The sequence below is a fragment of the Cricetulus griseus genome, chromosome 6, assembly GCF_003668045.3.
Source record: "Cricetulus griseus strain 17A/GY chromosome 6, alternate assembly CriGri-PICRH-1.0, whole genome shotgun sequence".
Lineage (NCBI taxonomy): Eukaryota > Metazoa > Chordata > Mammalia > Rodentia > Cricetidae > Cricetulus > Cricetulus griseus.
The window spans coordinates 38,545,285-38,563,706 of NC_048599.1; the positions used below are offsets into that span (position 1 = coordinate 38,545,285).

The 18,422-nt window shown below is 39.1% G+C and overlaps 1 protein-coding gene across 1 annotated transcript in view; it reads left to right on the forward strand.

Annotated features, from left to right (window-relative positions):
• The first annotated feature begins 1,540 nt into the window (after positions 1-1,540).
• The window catches only part of Sel1l2 (SEL1L2 adaptor subunit of ERAD E3 ligase), a 47,570-nt gene continuing 30,688 nt past the window's right edge, over positions 1,541-18,422 (forward strand). Inside the window, exons 1-7 of the mRNA XM_027420975.1 lie at positions 1,541-1,635; positions 7,977-8,139; positions 14,072-14,125; positions 14,539-14,598; positions 14,685-14,766; positions 16,572-16,726; positions 17,338-17,394. Coding sequence (XP_027276776.1) covers positions 1,586-1,635; positions 7,977-8,139; positions 14,072-14,125; positions 14,539-14,598; positions 14,685-14,766; positions 16,572-16,726; positions 17,338-17,394 — 621 coding nt within the window. The 5' untranslated portion in view covers positions 1,541-1,585. The remainder of the gene's footprint in view (positions 1,636-7,976; positions 8,140-14,071; positions 14,126-14,538; positions 14,599-14,684; positions 14,767-16,571; positions 16,727-17,337; positions 17,395-18,422) is intronic.

Below are 18,422 nucleotides of genomic sequence, written 5' to 3' on the forward strand. Positions count from 1 at the left end.
AGAGATGTTATTATTTCGTAGTAACAAAGCAAAGGACTGTGAGTGGTTGTCTTGGCCCACCATGTTCATTTCATCCACTCTGTTTTCTTCCTATGTCTATTTAGTCTGCCTCATATCAAATTCAGAAAGCCTTCTGAAATTGTTTCCTTACTGAAATTTCCCAGATTTGGAAACCTTTAAATCATAAGAACACAATTAAAGCATCAAGAAGATAATTTTATCTGGAAATTGAATCCTGTCATAGTAGTGAAAATATGTATTTCAATACATTTGAGAAGGCAAAAAACAATACTAATAAAAGTAAAAGCCCTGGGGAGGAATTTGTCATGGAAAATCATTCCTTACAGTCAGTCTTCCAGAATGTATGCTCATGCTTTGACAGTATACTAATGTCAATAATTGTTTTTCCATATATAGATTAGTCAATTTTTTTCTCTATTACTTATCCCTTTTAATCATGAGTACAGATAACATATAACTCAAAGCCAAAATTAGATGTTAAAATGTCTGGTGTTTCTGAATTGATTGACTAGCTTAAAGCTTTCAAAATAATTTAAAATTTACCTTTTGTTTTTTTTCTAATTTCTAAAATAGACATCTCTTGTTATCTTGTCTGAGAGAAGAAAAAGAGCCACTTGAAGTTCCTTGTGATCTTGTTAATGAGGCTTCAAATCCCAAATGTTTTTCCTTTAAAAGGGCTTCAGGTTCTATTTTTCTAATCAGGTTCCACTGTGTATTGTAATGGACTTGAAGACAAAGGAAGAGAGCAGAGAAAGAGAGAGAGAGAGAGAGAGAGAGAGAGAGAGAGAGAGAGAGAGAGAGAGAGAGAGAGAGAGAGAGAATTGAAGCAAGGGGAATTAGGAGTCTGACCAATTAGCTTCCCTTATCAGTAAACCAAGTAATAGTGTTTTTAAAAAAATTAGTGTTGCACAAATGTTAGAAAAATACCATTTCTTTATTTTTCTTAAGTCTGTAAGACTGATGCTGGGTTCCCACATAAATGAGCAAGCTATTACTGATAGTATATGTATCTTTCCCAGAACCTCAAGAAAGTTTTAAGGAGTGGCAGAAGCCGTACACAAAGAAAAATCCCAAGAAAATTGTCACTTCAGCTCCTATGCCTCTTCTGGTCATCCTGGAGATACCTGGCCCATGTTCTTGTAGAATGTCAGAGCTCTAAGTATACGCACCAAATGGCACAGACAAGGGCGGCATTGACAGCCAGGACTAAGAACACAGCACCTAAGGTCCTACCTCTGTCTAGGGTGCACCAAGAGATCTCTAACCTTCTGCTCACAGAAGCCCACATCCTTTTCTTAGGCAGAGAACACCTCTCCTTCCATTGGTAGCATCTCTTTCCTCTACCTTTCAGGTCCAGAGCTGGGAATAATTCCAAATGATCTAATTGAAATGCAAACACTTGACAAATAAGTAGTAAAACTCAAAACAAAATGCTAGCACAGCGTCAGCACATTGTTTCTTGAAATTTAAAAATAGAAATAATATTGGTTTTTCCCTTTCTCCCAATATAGACAAAAAGCAAGACAAGAAAAGTATCACAGATAAAGGAGATGAGCTATTTAAGATGGGCAACAAGATGTTCCAGGAGTCTAAAAGCCAAAAACAGAAAATGGAGTAAGTATCAAGTTCCTTTAGCCAAGTTAAATTTTCAGGTGGGAAAAAAAAGGCAATCAGAAAATCTAGTCTATTACTAAAACCTTATTGTAATAATAAAGAAGTTTATCTTGTTCATCAGCTTTTGCTTTTAAAAGGGTTCAATGATTATTTATGGATTCCCAAAATTATCACCCTTAACAAGGAAAAGGCTTGTATGAGACTGGTATGCCTTTCCATGAAGCAAAATGCAGACCTAAGTGACTTATAGAAGCATTCAGCAAAAATACTTTTTACTCTAATTTATGAGAAATTTTAAATGAAATAAAATGTTTGTGTTTAGCATGCTTTATTCTACCTGAGTATTCATATAGACCTTATGGATTTCAAAGCACTTTACTGTATATGCTATTGTTTTGTCCGCAGATGAGTTTCACAAGGTTAAGTGGTACTTCATTTTTCCCTTTCAAGCATTGGGAGTGGGGGTAGGGAGACAACAGTCTATGGAATGCCTGCCACATGAGCACAAGAACCTACCTGAGTTTGAATCCTAAGCACCTATGTAAAAGCCAGGCATGGAGTTCTACATCTGTCACCCTAGCATTGGGGGTGGGGACAAACATCCCCAAAGTCCCTGGCATCCAGATTAGCTAAGTGGTTCTAAGAGCTCAACAAAAGACCTATGTCAAGAAATAATTTAGAGGATAACAAAGGAAGACACACAATATCATCAACATCAGGCCTCAACATGCACACACACCTGCATGTGTACATATACATTTACAACAACAATACACACACATGACGGTGGAAGTGATTCTGTGTATGTGTTTGTCTTATTGGATGATAAATAAAGTACTGTTTGGCCATTGAGGCAGCAAGTTAGATGAGACTAGGAGTCAAGGAGGGTTCTGGGAAATGTAGTAGAGTTCCAGGCAGGAAGTGTCATAGCAGGCAGACTCATGTATAAGCAAGGACAAGAAGGAAGTCATTCTCTCTCTTCCTCGTGGTCTCTTCTCTGGAGTCACCACGTGATCAGCCAGCAAGGGAGGGTACCAGCAGAAGGCGTCTCTATAAGATAAGTCTTATAAAATATATAGATTTATGATAATTAAGACTGAGCTAGCAGATGAGAAATCCTAGTCATTGGCCAAGCAGCATTTGTACCTAATATAAGTCTCTGTGTTTTACTTGGGGCCTTAATATGGCAGCAGGCTAGGCAGCCTGGAGGAAAGCGCCCACATGGCAGCAGGGCTTGGGCAGCTTGGTGGAAAGACTTATAGTAACACACACACACACACACACACACACTCTCTCTCTCTCTCTCTCTCTCTCTCTCTCTCTCTCACACACACACACACACACACACACACACACACTCTCTCTCTCTTAAAAAGAACAAAAACTGGGGGTAGTTTTCTCAGCCTGTAGCATGAGAGTGCCTAGAGAGAAGAAGCCCACTAGGTATTGCCTCTCAAGCCCAGGGTTACTCTGAATTTGGTCTGCTAATGCAAAAACACTCTTAGAAGTTCCCAAGTAGCTGTTCCACTTAACATAACATAGAAGGGATCCTTGCTGTCAGGCATAAAAAAAAAAAAAAAACCAGGGGAAAATGCAGCCCTGAGGGCACCTCTCCCATCAGCGTAGGAGCTTTTAGGCTATTCTTACCCAGGCTATCCTGACCCAGTCCCCACCCAAAGAGTGACAGAAGAGCAGCTCATTTTCACAGAAGCAGAGGTGACCCTGCTGAGCAATGAAAAACAGAAAACCAGAGTTGCTCAAAGCTCAAAGCTAGACATCCCAGGAATTTATGGGAATGCTTAGCAAAAGTTTTTATACATTAGGATAACACATTCTGTCCTTAATTAAGTCGAGCACACCTGTATATTCATATCTAAGATGCATGAAAATAGAGAGAAGAATACTGTGTATCCCGTCAAAGAAAGGGGAATCATTCAATTCCCCAGCCCACCTCCTTGTTTTGCCACTTACCAGGATAGGGATGGCATAATTGAAATGGCACTAAGCCTTTCAGCTTGTCCACATCGACATTCTGAATGCATTCTTTTTAGGGTTGGTCCTTCAGTAAGAGCTACTTACTTCCTGACAGAAAGAAGGGATGAAGACAAGCTGCTCTCCACAGTAAGTTACTGGTGAGCCTGGAGAAGCATTTAGACACTCCTGCTCTAGCATCCCTCTCAGTAGCCAGTGCCAGAACCCTTACAGGTGATGCCAGCTGCTCAGTTTATTGTGTCTGTCCATGTTACCCAGATTCTCCTACTTTTTTTCCTCTTGGGAACTTCAGGCCAGCTCTTAATCTTTCCTAACCAAAAACAACTTCTCTGGTCCTGGGTACTGTTTCTGGTATCTGTTTTATGACTTTGGACTTTCCTCATAAGAAAGCTATAATGCCTACCCTGTTCAAGCATGGAATGCCCCATTTCAGGTTTCTTTTCCCTGGTCTATGCTGGTACCCTTCTCAGTCCAGTAGGCTACAGGGTTTCATAGCAGCAGGTGAGGTGACTGTATCCCAATTGTCAGGCTCTCTTCCTGGTATCTATCCTTGGTCCCAGACATTTGTCTTTATCAAGTACATTAGTTACTTTTCTCATTGATGTGACAAAGAAAAGGCAATTCAAGGGTTTATTTGGGGTCATAGTTCAAGGGTATAGTCCATAATGGCAAGAAGTGATGCAGCAGGACTGTGAGGCACCTGGTCACCAATCAGGAACCAGGGAGAGATGAATGCTGGCGGTCAGTTGCCTTTCCCACTTTTATTCAGTATAGGAGCCCAGCCGGTGTGATGGCTGCACCTATACTCAGGGTGGGTCTCTGTCCTCAATTCAATCTTTCTGGAAACACTCTCAAAGACACCAGAGGTGTTTCTATTGCATCAGTCTGACAAGATTATCACATGTCCACCTCTTGTCAATTTGCCACACAGACACACCACTTTTAAAGAATAACATTCCATCCCTGGTCCCTAAAGTCTCGTGTTTATCTCATAATGAAAAATGCACTTAGTCAACTGCTAAAAGTCTTCAAAAGTTGTCAGCTGCTCAAAAATCCAAACTTCAAAGTCTCTTCGGAAACTCAACAGAGTCACTGTAAAATTAAAAAAAATCACACTGTATGTTCCTACTATACAATGCCATATTTCATTCCAAAAGGAGAGATGAGGGCATACCAAGAAAAGATCAGATCAAAGCAAGACTGAAACCCATCAGGGAAAAGCCAGCATTTGGGGCTTGTGACTGAGTAATGTAAGCTCCAGTGGTATTGGGCAGTCCTCCAGCTTTGCCACCTACCCCAGACACAGTCTTTTTTGGTTGTATTCCATGCCTGCTGCTTTCCTCAGTGGACATTCTACATTCATGACATCTCCAATATCTTTGGGTATCCACTAAAACATGGGATTTATCTGCCCACCTTCATGTTTTAACATCTTAGCTTTTTCATAGGGAATCTGACCCTGCAATACATTGCCTGGCTTCAGTCCCTAGCCTTAGCAAAAGCCTCTATGATTCCTTCATTCTTTCATCTTTATGCCTGAAAAATCAGTATTGCATGAGCAACACTGCCAAGTTCTGCTGCTGGTTTAAGATACAGGCTGGTCCTCTTGGACACAGTGGGAGTGGGCCCTGTGTGCTGCCCCAGAGGAAACACTGCCATAGGTGGTTGTTTTCTAACAAGGAATCTCTTTAGTGACATTCTCAGTTCAAGCTCTCTCCTTCCATTTATTAATCAAAAATTGTATTTATTCTTTATTTATTGTGTGTCATAGCACTTGTGTAGAGAGAGGTCAGTTCTCTCTTTCCACCATGAGGGTCTTAGGGATTGAACTCAGGTCATCAGGTTTAATGCTAACCTGTTGATCTGGCCCAGGCTCTCTCCTTCCAGATGAATTTTTACTTCCACAAGTTAGATCCTTTATTGAGTGGCAACTTGACCTCTGGGACCTTTTTTATTATACCAGTGAAGAGTGTGAGATTTCTAACAATACTAATCTCTTTAATACTTTCAGATGCTTTGTCCAAACCATCTCTGTTCATAATTCTTTTGCTCCCACCAATCCTTTCCTTACCAAGCTCCTTGCTTTTCATATTTTTCTGTTCTCTCTCTCTCTCTCTCTCTCTCTCTCTCTCTCTCTCTCTCTCTCTCTCTCTTTCTCTCTCTCTCATTTTCTCTCTCTCTCTCTCATTGCTCATCTAAATAAGAGAACTGAGATGTAGCCATACCACAACCTAAACATGATCCTGACATAAAATTACATCAACCAAATGAACTTTTTGAATTCTGTGTCACCCAAATTAAGAACATGGGCAAAATGAAGACAAAATATAACATGAATGCTCTCTTATATATGATAGTGCACTCAGTATCCAGGTCTTCCACACTCCCACCAGAATGGCTCATCAAGCTTGCTCATAGCATTCTAGAACTTCTCTAGCACATATTTCCCAACTCTTGCATATTCCTCCCACAAAGAAGTTCTAAAAGATCATAAGTCACATAGTCTTTACCATATCAATAACCTCACACATTAGTACACATTTTTCTGTATCAGTTGCACTTCTCATAGCTATGACAAAATATCTAACAAAACAACTTAAAGAAGGCTTTATTGGGAGTTACAACTTGAGGTCACATCACACAGCAGGACCACGAGACAACTGGTCACATTGTGTTCACAGTCAAGAAGCAAAGAGACAGATGCTGATGTTCATTAAGCTTGCTTTCTCCTTTTTATTCAGTCCAGATCCCTAGCCTATTGGATGGTACCACTCTCATTCAGGATGGGGTTTCAACCTTTACTTAAGCCTTTCAGAAAACACTCTCATAGAGTCACCCGGAGATATGTTTCCATGGTGATTCTAAATCTAGTCAAGTTGAAAATCAAGATTAAGTCATCACATTGACCTTTGAGACCTCTTCCTCAGCCCTTTGCTTTGCAGAATCTTAACTTCCTTTGACTATGATTGATTTCTTTCTTCATATTCTGGCCTCCAGTTTTGTCCACTGGAGTACAGACCCTCTATTTTGACAGCCAGAACTCCAATGCCTAACTGGATCTCTCTGCCTGAGGATCTTTTTCCTCAGCCTATTCTACTAGCCAACTAGCAACTATAACAACTTCCCTTAACATCAGTATAGATAGGCTGTGCAATAAAATTAACTCTCTTGGTTGTTGTAAATTGGAATCGAAGACTGGTGTGTGTGTGTGTGTGTGTGTGTGTGTGTGTGTGTGTGTGTGTGTGTATGTGTGGTTGTAAATTGGAATCAAAGACTGGTGCGTGCGTGCGTGCGTGCGTGCGTGCGTGCGTGCGTGCGTGCGTGCGTGCGTGCGTGTGTGTGTGTGTGTGTGTGTGTGTGTGTGTTCCTATATTTGAACCAAGATCATAAATTATGGGTAATGCTTTTTGGTCTTACACTACCAAAAAATTTTGTAAAAGTAAGAACAAACCCCCAAACACTTTCTGCCTCTGAGATGTCTTTGGGTCTTGTTATACCTTCTGACACTACATACAATACAGATCAGGTGACTTTTAATAGGAAATGCAGTGTAAGACAATCTTATAATATCTATATTTTAACCATTAAAATTTCACACCATTTACCCCCTAATTATAGAACAATTACTATGCTATAAAAATTTTAATCAATGAGATCATCCTAACAGTACTAGCTAAATAAGGCACTATGCTAAGCATGACACAGGGTAATCTCACAGAAGCCTTGAGTAGGTGCTACAATATTCCCAGGGTTATGGCTGCAGAAAGGACAAAGAAGTAGGGGGTCAAAACTTGAACCCAGCACTTAGATGCTAAAACCCTACCCATTAAAGTGTGATTGGACTGTTATTTTTCTAAACAGTCTGCCTTTGCTGTGTTGAAGAATTAGCTCTGCTTTTAAAGATTATTTTAGAATATAAATTTATCACCATTCTTGTCACACAGATTTTCTAGATGTGACATTTCAATTATGATAATTATTGTATCTTTTGAAATTTATCTTATAAAACAAATACTTATTAATAATGGAAGAGACCATGGAAGAGCTCAGCTTTAGAATAAGTCTTTAATTTTTCATTTTAGTTGGAATGTAGTCTTGATACATGGTATATATTATATAAATATCTCATTTTTAGTGGCTTCATAGTTTGTCAGACATCTTTGAAATTTCAATCTTTGATTGGCATAGAAGGGAAAGAATTATTGGTATAGAAGTGTAATGTATTTCAGCCAAGCTGCATCATTACTAATAATGACAACTACAGTTTACCCACTAGAGAGGGGTATGAAGGAGGGAGCAGAAATGTTATCTTTGTGAATCAACTTCCTGACTTTACATTCTCAAAACAGAGCCTACATACTCTTTGCCAGAGCAGCTGACATGGGAAATTTGAAAGCTATGGAAAAAATGGCTGATGCTTTGCTATTTGGAAATTTCGGCATGCAAAATATAACAGCAGCTATCCAGCTATATGAGTTCTTGGCTAAAGAAGGATCATACAAAGCTCAAAATGTGAGTTTTGAAAAAACAGTGAATTTTTTCAATAGTTACATCCTCAGTTAACACAAACATATGAAAGGGGAAAAGAAATAATACCCCCATCCTACTACATAGAGCCAGACCTATGGCCACCCAGAACGCACTGAAATGGTGTCCAGGCTGGAGTACAGCAACAACTCAGGATAAATTGCTCTAGTTCACAGAGCAGAGCAGAACTGCTCTCTAATCTATCTCCCCATCTATTCTTGTGTATATTTTGACACAAGACCTCTGAATCCAAACACTGTTAAAGCACAAATAGAATTCGTTCATCTTTACAAAGAAATCTGGAACAAAGTCTATTCTTAAGGTAATGTTTGCCTGAATTTTAATTTCAAATGTTTTATAAGCTAAGTGCATTTCTTTTTCTATTTTCATAAATGTGTTTTATGAATAAAATAATCATTTCATTTTAAAAAATCAGAAAAATTAGTGCTGGGATTTAGCTCAGTTGATAGTGTGCTTTCCTGGCACTAACGAAGCCTTGAGTTTGAGCTCCAGCATTGTATAAAACAGGGCTTGGTGGCAGGAGGAGCAGAGTTCACAGTCATTCTTATCTACATAGCAAGAGAGACGTGGGAGGTAGTGAGAGAATAAAGACAAAGACCTTCGGGAATCAATCCCCTGGCTCAGCTGTTAAGAGGACTACTATGTATTTTCACTGGTCCTCTTGCTCTATGCAGCTCTCTTTTTACACCACCCTAATTATATCCAACTGCACACATTATTTTGTTTCAACTACTTAATTTAAAGTTAAGGCATGTTTTATGTTGCTATAGTGTTTTATGAAAAGGTTTTGTCTGACTCACAAATAAAATTCACCAGCATTAACAAAAAACTAAAAATATGAGAATTCAGAGCATATGAAGACAAAAGTAAGGTCACCTAAAAGGTGCACACTAGAGACCTTTCTTGTTCTCATCCAGTGCAGTACAGGAACTAGGCATGGAGTCGGATTAAGTTTGAATACACTATTATGCTTGCTTAGTGAATAAGCTACTTATTGAACAAAAACCCTTTCCCCTTCTTATGCACGAGAATTTGACCTTTGGTTCACACTCCAGTTCTGTTTCCCAGGTAACCTGATAAGAATAAATTTTTAACTATGTCTTTACTGAGCATGACTTATGATGGAAATGGCCTCTGAATGGCAAACTGCCTTTGGAGGAGAAGAAACCATAATGAACTATTGAACCTGATGATGGCAAATCTTTTAGTGAGAACCCTTTATCTGTACTTGTGGAGTTATTATGTGGGGGTGAAGCATTTACACAAAGATGGTTTTCACATCTTCCATATATAGGTCTCATCTCCTTGCATCTGTGGTATCTGGGATAACAGCTCCTTAGAAGATTGTATACACTGTAAGGAAGGCTTGACATTTACCCAGTGGCACACACTGGGGTTCACTTGCACCATTCTCTCCAGAATAAGAGTGGTAGCAAGTGAAGTCCATATGGATCCTGTAGGTCTGTATGCTTAGTTGAACCAGAAGTTGAACAAAATACTCATGATGGATAGGGCAAACTCTCTAAGTCTACATCTATTAAGTTAAAATAATTATAAAACATTGGACACTGCACCCTGTTCAGTAGTGTATCTCTGACATTTAGCAAAGTGTCTGAGACAAAAAAAAATGCAAGGTGAATGAATTAGTAATTAATTATTAGTGAATGGCTTAATGGGGTTATTGTGGGATATTCAATTCCATGCCTAGAATATCATGGTCATGAGAGAGAGAGAGAGAGAGAGAGAGAGAGAGAGAGAGAGAGAGAGAGAGAGAAGTGACTGTTAAAAGACACAGTTTCAGTTTGGCAGAAGGAATCTATAAAAATATTGCCCCCACTATTTTACTTCTAAAACTTTTGTACTACATATAGTTTTTTATTTTAATGAGACCGCACATATTTGCTGTTCCTTAGCTGGCTCTCTATTCACTTACTATACCATGGATATCTTTCTATGTAAATACATACAGATCAATGTAATTATTTGAAGATCCATATGATCTTAATTGATGTTGGTAGATATGGTGTTTATTGCCACAGAATTCTTGCAATTAATATAAAAGAATGCAGTAGACAGATTTGTGAACGTTAATAAAATACAAGAATTGTTAAATCTCAGAGTTCAGTTAATCAAAAATATGAAGCTTTGGATGTCCCTACCATTTATATTACCTAATTCCTTTCCTTATTTTCAATGCACATATAAATTAAGTCAATCAGACTACAGTCTAATTGCTTGCCATTGGCTTTAGAGTTAATCAGAAAATAATTTTCTAGGGCAAACCTAGTAGCAGAGGAGACAGCTCTAAATGGCAACCACTGGCCATAAATTGCCATGATCATCTTTTTATAGAGAAGTGATGGGAAACTTTAGGAAACATGGTACACAGTAAGGTAGCAAAGGAGGAGTTCCCAGGCCATGTGCAATCATATGTGGCTCTGGGTTCTGCATCCCAATAGCCTTTCCATCTTGTCTTCACTTTTGGTATCGCTAAAGAAGTTATGTCTCAAAACCTCAGTTTTCTCAAACCTAAAAAGATTGGTAATAATGTGCTCTCTTCACAAAGCTGTTGGAAGAAGTAAATAATATCTGCAAGAATCCTTAGCAAATGTTAAATGGCATTAAAGCATACTGGTGTGTGACAATGTTCACTTCAACATCTCTGTCTTAGGTCAGCCAATCTTTGTTTTATACATTGGTTCCAACACTGCCCCCTCCCTATTATGTGTCTTCTCTGAGTCTCAATTTTCTCATATGTAAAAATGGGGTTATCTGTCCAGCATGTGTGTCTTTGGTCTCAAGAAGACCAGAAGAGGGAATATGTGTTGACCTGATAAGCAAATTTGTCATACTGTTGAAATGTGCCAAGTTATAATATTGTTTGGTAAAAGTCCTCTACTAAAGCCCATTTCCACCATCTCTGACATCCTGGACTCGGTTAATCTTCAGGCTGACTTCATATGGACTAGGAAACAAATCATTTGCATATGGATGAGCAGGAAGTCTCCAGGACTACAGCTGAACTTGATGCTGAACTAAAGCTATATCTATCATTGTTACCTCTAGCAACTTCCCTAGGAATTGATTTACTCATTCATTCATTCATTCATTCATTCATTCATTGTACAAAGAACAGCCAGTTGAAGAGATTTTGTGCCACAGACCATCCTGACAACAGCTCTCTAATAGGGTTGGCCAGGCGCATCTTTGTTGCCTGCTGTTTGAGCTACCATAATCTAGGAACACTGTCTGGATTGTCAGAAATGTTTCTGGGAACTGGGAGAACAATGTCACACAGAAATGCACATAAAAAACCTGGAAATGTGACCAAATAATATATATATATATATATATATATGTGTGTGTGTGTGTGTGTGTGTGTGTGTGTGTGTGTGTGTGTGTGTGTGATGTCTGAGGGAAAGGGAAAACAATCTGAAATTCTGGAAAACAATAGAGAACTGGGGGTGTCACAGATCTCAGAAAGACCCAACTTTTAAAAATCCAAATAAACTGAAGAAAATTCTTGAAGGGCAACAACAGAAGTAATTAAGACTCTAAAGACAGTCTGCTTAGGTGATTAACAAAGAATTAGTACCTTCCAAAAGACAGGAACTATATATTGTCTCCATGAAAATGACTCAGCAGGAAAAGGTGCTTGTGTGTAGCCTGAAATCTGAGTTTGATCGGCCTACCAACTTGGTAAAAGGAGATCGCTGACTCCCAGGAGTTGTCCTTTGAAGGCCACATGCTTATTGTCACACACACACACACACACACACACACACACACACACACACACACACACACACAATGTAAATATTTTAAAGTTATTGGACTTAAATGTATACACTTCTTTGGCTATACAATTCAAAACAGTTTTACCGCAGATTATATGAAAATCCTCTCTATCATATAAAAATAACTACAGTTGATGTATAAAGGAGAAAGACATGAGTGATGTTTTACTGTGTTCTGTGATTTGAAAATAATTATATCTCAATGGCAATGGCTCCACATACTCCTCATTTATTTCAAATTTGAAGAGTTGAAGTGTTTCCTGGAAGGACTATAGTCATTAGCACTGTGCTAAGCCTGAAACATCATCTCTAGTATCAATCTAATAATCACTTAGATGATTCGAGGCTTCTGTTGGGTGTTTTTGATGTTAATGGCCTTATATTAGGAGTGTCTGAGTTACTCATTAGAACTGATTCACACTTTGCTTTGGCATGTGGTTTGAGCCAAAAGTAAAAATCACAAAGCTTCCCAGCTTTGTACGGTAATTAGAGGCAAATTGCTTAATCTTCCTCCTCCTTTAATAATTTCTTAGAAAAAGCACACAGAAATATTTGATTTTTAAATTGTCATTACAGACCCTGAGTAATTTACTTTAAAATACAGTAAAATATCCATTATGCTAAAGCCTTCACAGTAAATCCCAGGCATTTAACCCTGTGTTAAGTACCATACAAAAACCGGCAGAATTCAAAATCAAGTCTTCTGAGCAAGTCAGTGTGCAGAATTCGACCTTCAAAACTGCTACACTCTTCTGTCAGCTCACAATATGTCTCTTTCTTGGGTTAAGATTTAATCATTTTGCAATCCACCAAATTTCATCTTATCCTTATCTCAAAAAAGAAAACACGAAACCCACTAAAAGCTGATGGTTATGGAGCAGTTAGATGACAATGCCCAAGCACAAAGGAAAGGACAGTACTTGGCACATTCCAGTGTGCCAAGCCTTAACGCCTTTCAGCTTCTCCTATTGTCCTGGATGCTGTAAGCAGCATTAAAAACAATAGAAATGAACTAGATGCAGAACCCTTCATTCACTGTTATTACTCTGCTGAAGAGGGAGGGAGTATGACCCTGCTTTGATGACACAATGGTGATACATGCTCCGGTCCTTTTCTTTTCAGCAAGCTTTATATAGAGAAATGTCCCTCCCCATCACAGAGTAGACATTTAATACCAGCTTTACTTCACAACTTCACCAGTTTACAGTTTTTCCAAAGGACCAGACCAACATGTTTGCTGAGCCCTGCCCAAAACGATGTACTCTCGGTAGAGAGTCTTCAAATAAAAATCCAAATGACACCTTCTCTTTAAAGGTCAGTATGTTTACTGTCAAATTTCTACATAATTGAACCAGATTCTAAACTGAGCAGAATCAGAAGTTGCCAGGAGTTGCAAGAAATTGTTTAAATCTAAAATTGGCTAGTGGCATCCTTAAAAAGAGCCGATTTAACCATTTCAAATACACATGTTGAAAAAAAAATACACATATTGCCATGTGGAGAGGACTTGCCAGGCTTTCCACTTGCAATGAGTGTGCAAGGTGAACCTTCTTAACGGAAGCTTTCTAAGCCCGGTGAAGAACGTGGAGGAGACGTTTAGAGTCAGAGGTTTTTTATCTGTGTGCAGATCATGTAAAAGACAGCAATTTCACGAATGTGGTAGAATTACTGTGCTTTCGAGGGGAAAAGAAAACTTCTAGAGTCAATTTCCTAATCACAAAATCTACACAGGACTCAGATTATGGCTCAGTTCTGGAAGTGCTTGCTCTGTAAACATAAGGATCTGGGTTCCAAATTCCAGAACCCACATAAAAAGCTAGGGGTGATGACTTGAACCTGTCACCCAGGTTCACAGCCATCTCTAACTCCAGCTCCAAGGATTTCAGTGACTCTCTTTTGACCTCTGAGGATACCAGGCACACACATGATGAACATAGATTCATGCAGGCAAATAAAATAAATGAATCTAATAAATAAATACAGAAAGAATAGATAGATAATAGATAGATAGATAGATAGATAGATAGATAGATAGATAGATAGATAGATAGATGAAGTGAATTGACTGGCTCAGTTTTGTGTTTTCTTTTGCCCTTTAGGCATTAGGATTTTTATCTTCTTATGGAATAGGAATGGAATATGATCAAGCCAAGGTAAAGTCAACAGAATTTTTTTCTGAAACAAAATTTATTTTTATTTAGTAGAATTTATTCTTAAAGAGGCTCATTCTACTGTGGTATTGAAAGTACCCACTCAACAGAGAAATTTAGCAATCCACCACAAACTTCTTAAAGTCTCATGTATCAAGTTCTTTATTGAAGATAGATACCATCTACTTAATAGGATTTTAAGGTGATAAAATGAAATACCACATGCCATGCCTTTATCACAAACTCTACACTCTGGTTACTCCCAGTAAATGGAAACCATCTTAACGGAACAGATGGAAACTCTGGGCATATTTTGGATGGCTTTTGGTTCATTACTGGGGTAGGAATGAAGAAACACTGCTTGACTTGAATTCCAGATTTAGGAAATCAATATAATTGTATTTCTTGTATCATAGGCACTGATATATTATACCTTTGGAAGTGCTGGAGGAAGCATGATGTCCCAGATGATTCTGGTTTGTAAATATTCTTAGACCAAAATAGATGTATTATAATTATAACATTGTCTGAATATTAACACATATATATGCTTGTGCTTTAGGGGTACAGATATTTGTCAGGAATCAATGTTCTACAAAATTGTGAAGTTGCCCTAAATCATTACAAGAAAGTGGCAGATTATAGTGAGTAATTCTCATAACTCTTTGCGTGGGGGCAGGGGGGTAGTGGTAGGTTGGTTGGGGTTTTTTGAGACAAGGTCTCATTGCATATAGCCTTGACTGGCTTGAAATCTCCTATGTAGAACCAGGCTGGTCTGGAACTCACAAAGATCCACCTGCCTCTATATCCTGATAGCTGGGATTAAAGCTGTGTACCACTATGCCTTGCTATAATATTTGTCTCTTAAACAAATATTAAGTGAACTCCCTAACCCAAATAATGTTGGATGACTTGTTAAAAAGTTCCTAATGGGGGCATGGTGGTATGAGCCTTATCTTAGTCAGTGTTTAGTCTAACTTAGTGTTTAGACCACCTCATCTCTTATACAGGATAACATTTAATTGGGACTGGCTTACAGTTTTAAAAGTTTAGTCCATTATCATCCTGGTGAACAGCATGGCCGCATGCAGACAGACGTGGTGTTGAAGAAGGAGCTGAGAGTTTTACATTTTGATTCTGAGGCAGCAGAAGGAGACTATGTGCTTGAGCATGGGAGGTCTCAAAGCATGACCCCACAATGACACACTTCCTCCAATAAGGCCACACCTACTCTAGCAAGGCCACACCTCCTAATAGTGCCACTCACTTCTTTCAAACCACCACAGTATGTAATCTCTGTATTTGGGATACAGAAACAGAGACGGGGCACTTCAAGTTTGAGGCTAACCAGAGCTATATAAGGAGACCCTGTCTCAAAAAATAAAAAAGTGACAATGAAAAAGAAATTCTAAGGCCGGGCAGTGGTGGCACACACCTTTAAACCCAGCATTTGGGAGGCAGAGGCAGGCAGATTTCTGTGAGTTCGAGACCACCCTGGTCTACAAAGCTACACAGAGAAACCTTGTCTCAAACAAAAGAAAAAAAGGGAGGGAGAGAGAGAGAGAGAGAGAGAGAGAGAGAGAGAGAGAGAGAGAGAGAGAAATTCTAATGAAACAAATAAAAGACACACACAGGAGGGATCACTCCGCAGTTCAAACAGTCGTTGTTCTACCACCCAATTTCTGTCTACAAAAATAGAACATGGGGGTAGTCTATGTTCCTAGAGGCTCTTCATAGTTGTATGTCACACTGTAACATCACTCAGAGAGATTATATACTGTTCTTAATAAGTCTTCCTAGAAGTGAATTGCACCCACTAGGTTAACTAGTGTATTCAGAATAACATCTAAACATGTATCTTAGACATCTGGAAAAAGAAAGGGTTTGAAGAAAATACTGTTGGATTTTCTACTACTACTTATGACAAGATCATTCTCATAATGCTTAATGATAATGGAATTGCTGTGTATATATTTCAAATGGTACATTTTGTTAGGAATATTCAAGCATATGTATCTTTGTATTTATTCTCAGACTATCTACAGGGAATAATTGAGTAGCCCTTATTCTTACATTGTAATGCCCATCCCAGAAAAAGTTAGCCCAGGGGGATCAATGGGTGCCCCTTTAAATCCTCTACTCAAATCCCCTCACGCATATCCTCACAAGAGTCTATGCTTGTGCTGATAGCCCCTTGCCCATATTCTCACAGGAGTCTATGCTGATACTATTTATATGAGTTTCAAAAGCAAGTACAGGCTTTTTCCCCCACTGTTTTTTAGATCCAAATAAACAAAACCAGCAAGTCCCTGTTTCCTATGGTTTTTCCCAGTCAGCAGACCAGATTCCCACACAATTTGAGCAGAATGAGTCTAACCGTGTTTCTCAAAGTTAACTGCTACTTCTTGCAGCCCAAGTGTTCCATTTTCTGGGTTGTTTCTATTCACAGTCGCTGACAAATTGGAAAAAAGTGAAGGTATTCCAGTGGAAAAAGTGAGACTAACCGAGAGACCTGAAAATCTGAGCTCCAACAGTGAGATTTTGGATTGGGACATATACCAGTACTATAAGTTCTTGGCAGAAAGAGGAGATGTTCAGATACAAGTAATGCACACAGAAAAGACCACATTCTTAGAACATGCCAATTACCTTCTGAGTTATGCCAGGGGGATCATCAACACCCTACTTTGAATGTGAAGCAGGGGAGGTGCCCTCTTCTCTCTGCCCCACTTCTGTTTTGTCCCCTTGCTACCAACAGTTTTGGGGGCTTATTCAAGAAGTAGTAGGTATAGTGATAGCAAGATGGTGGCGGTGCTGGTGGTGGTGGTTTTGCATTTCTGCCTAGAAATTTCACGTTTTAAAATCCTAGGTTTTAGTTATGGGAAAATAGTACCTCCAATGTTGGCATTAATGTAGATGGAATCCTGAGGATGCAGGGTGGGAATAGGACAGCACCTATGTGATCTTAGTGAGACATGAACCTGGACCTTACCATACACCAGCCAGTGGCTTTCTGCTACGAAGGAAGCCATGCACCTAATAGCCACTGATCATGTTATAAAAGACAGAGACTGGAATGTTCCCTGCCTCTTTCAAAGCTTGCCAATAACACCAAATTGAAGCAATGCACTACAATAAAATCAACAAATAAATGCTATTTTATCTAAATTAACATTGCTGCTAAAACCGTTTTCAAAAAAAATCATCATTTCCAGGTATCTCTTGGACAGTTACATCTCATTGGGAGGAAAGGCCTAGACCAGGATTACTATGTAAGTTGATCTCAAACTTCAGCCCTATAGGGGAGAACGGTCACGGTGAGGGAAGCTGAGCACCCAGTGAAAAGCAAAAGTGGGGAGTGGACAAGCAGTGGGGAGCCCACAGCGGCTACTCTGGTCAGACGCCCATGCTAGCTTCTGAGGAAAAGGGAGTACACCTGCAGGTGCATTTTCCCAACCTGCCTTCAGGCACAAAGCAATTTCTGAGGCACAACCAGGGCCAAGAACTCCCTGTGCCTATACAGACCCTGAATGGAGAATGCCCTGATTCGCTATCCTTAAACTTTCCCCACCACCAAAGGCCAGTTGCAGAAAGTCCTCATGGGAAATTTCTGCTAAATTGCCTGAAGACCTAATTTTTGTGGTTTGGCTAGGTCACGAATCAGACTGCTTTTAACTGTAACTTAAATTAAGCATCTCTGTAATTTTGTGAGACATTTAATCACTGTGCTTGATCTTACCTTGTTGTGGTGAGTTAGAGGCCTAATTAACTCTCCAAATACATAGTGGGGGAAAAAGAATAAATAAGCCTAACCTACATAGGGAAGATGCCACATTGCAGGCTAAGCTCTGCCCTAGATTCTGACTGTGGTTTTAAGGGGTCAATCACCACAGACCTGAGGATTCAAAGGATCCTTTCCAAAAGATGATGTCGCAAATTTTTTTTTGTCATTTTTCTAGGAGCCATGTGCTCGTTTTCTCAAAGGAATGCAAACTCTGTCTCAACATAAACCTAACAGCCTAAGGGACAGAAATCACCCCTTTATAAGATGGTTACATTAAAAAGAGGATCTGTTATTTCTTTTCATTTTACTTAGTATTGTTATTTTATGTATGTCTTTGGTACTATTATTTTCTCTTTTATATGAGAGATGGTAAACATTAGATAAATGTCAAAGTTAATTTCATAAAGTAGGTAGCAATTCGCATAAGCATATGCATCCCAGGGTAGCTGAAACAAAGGCTTCCAGGGCTTTTAAAACCTAATTGTGAACACTGTGTTGGCGCCTTGGCTGGAAGGT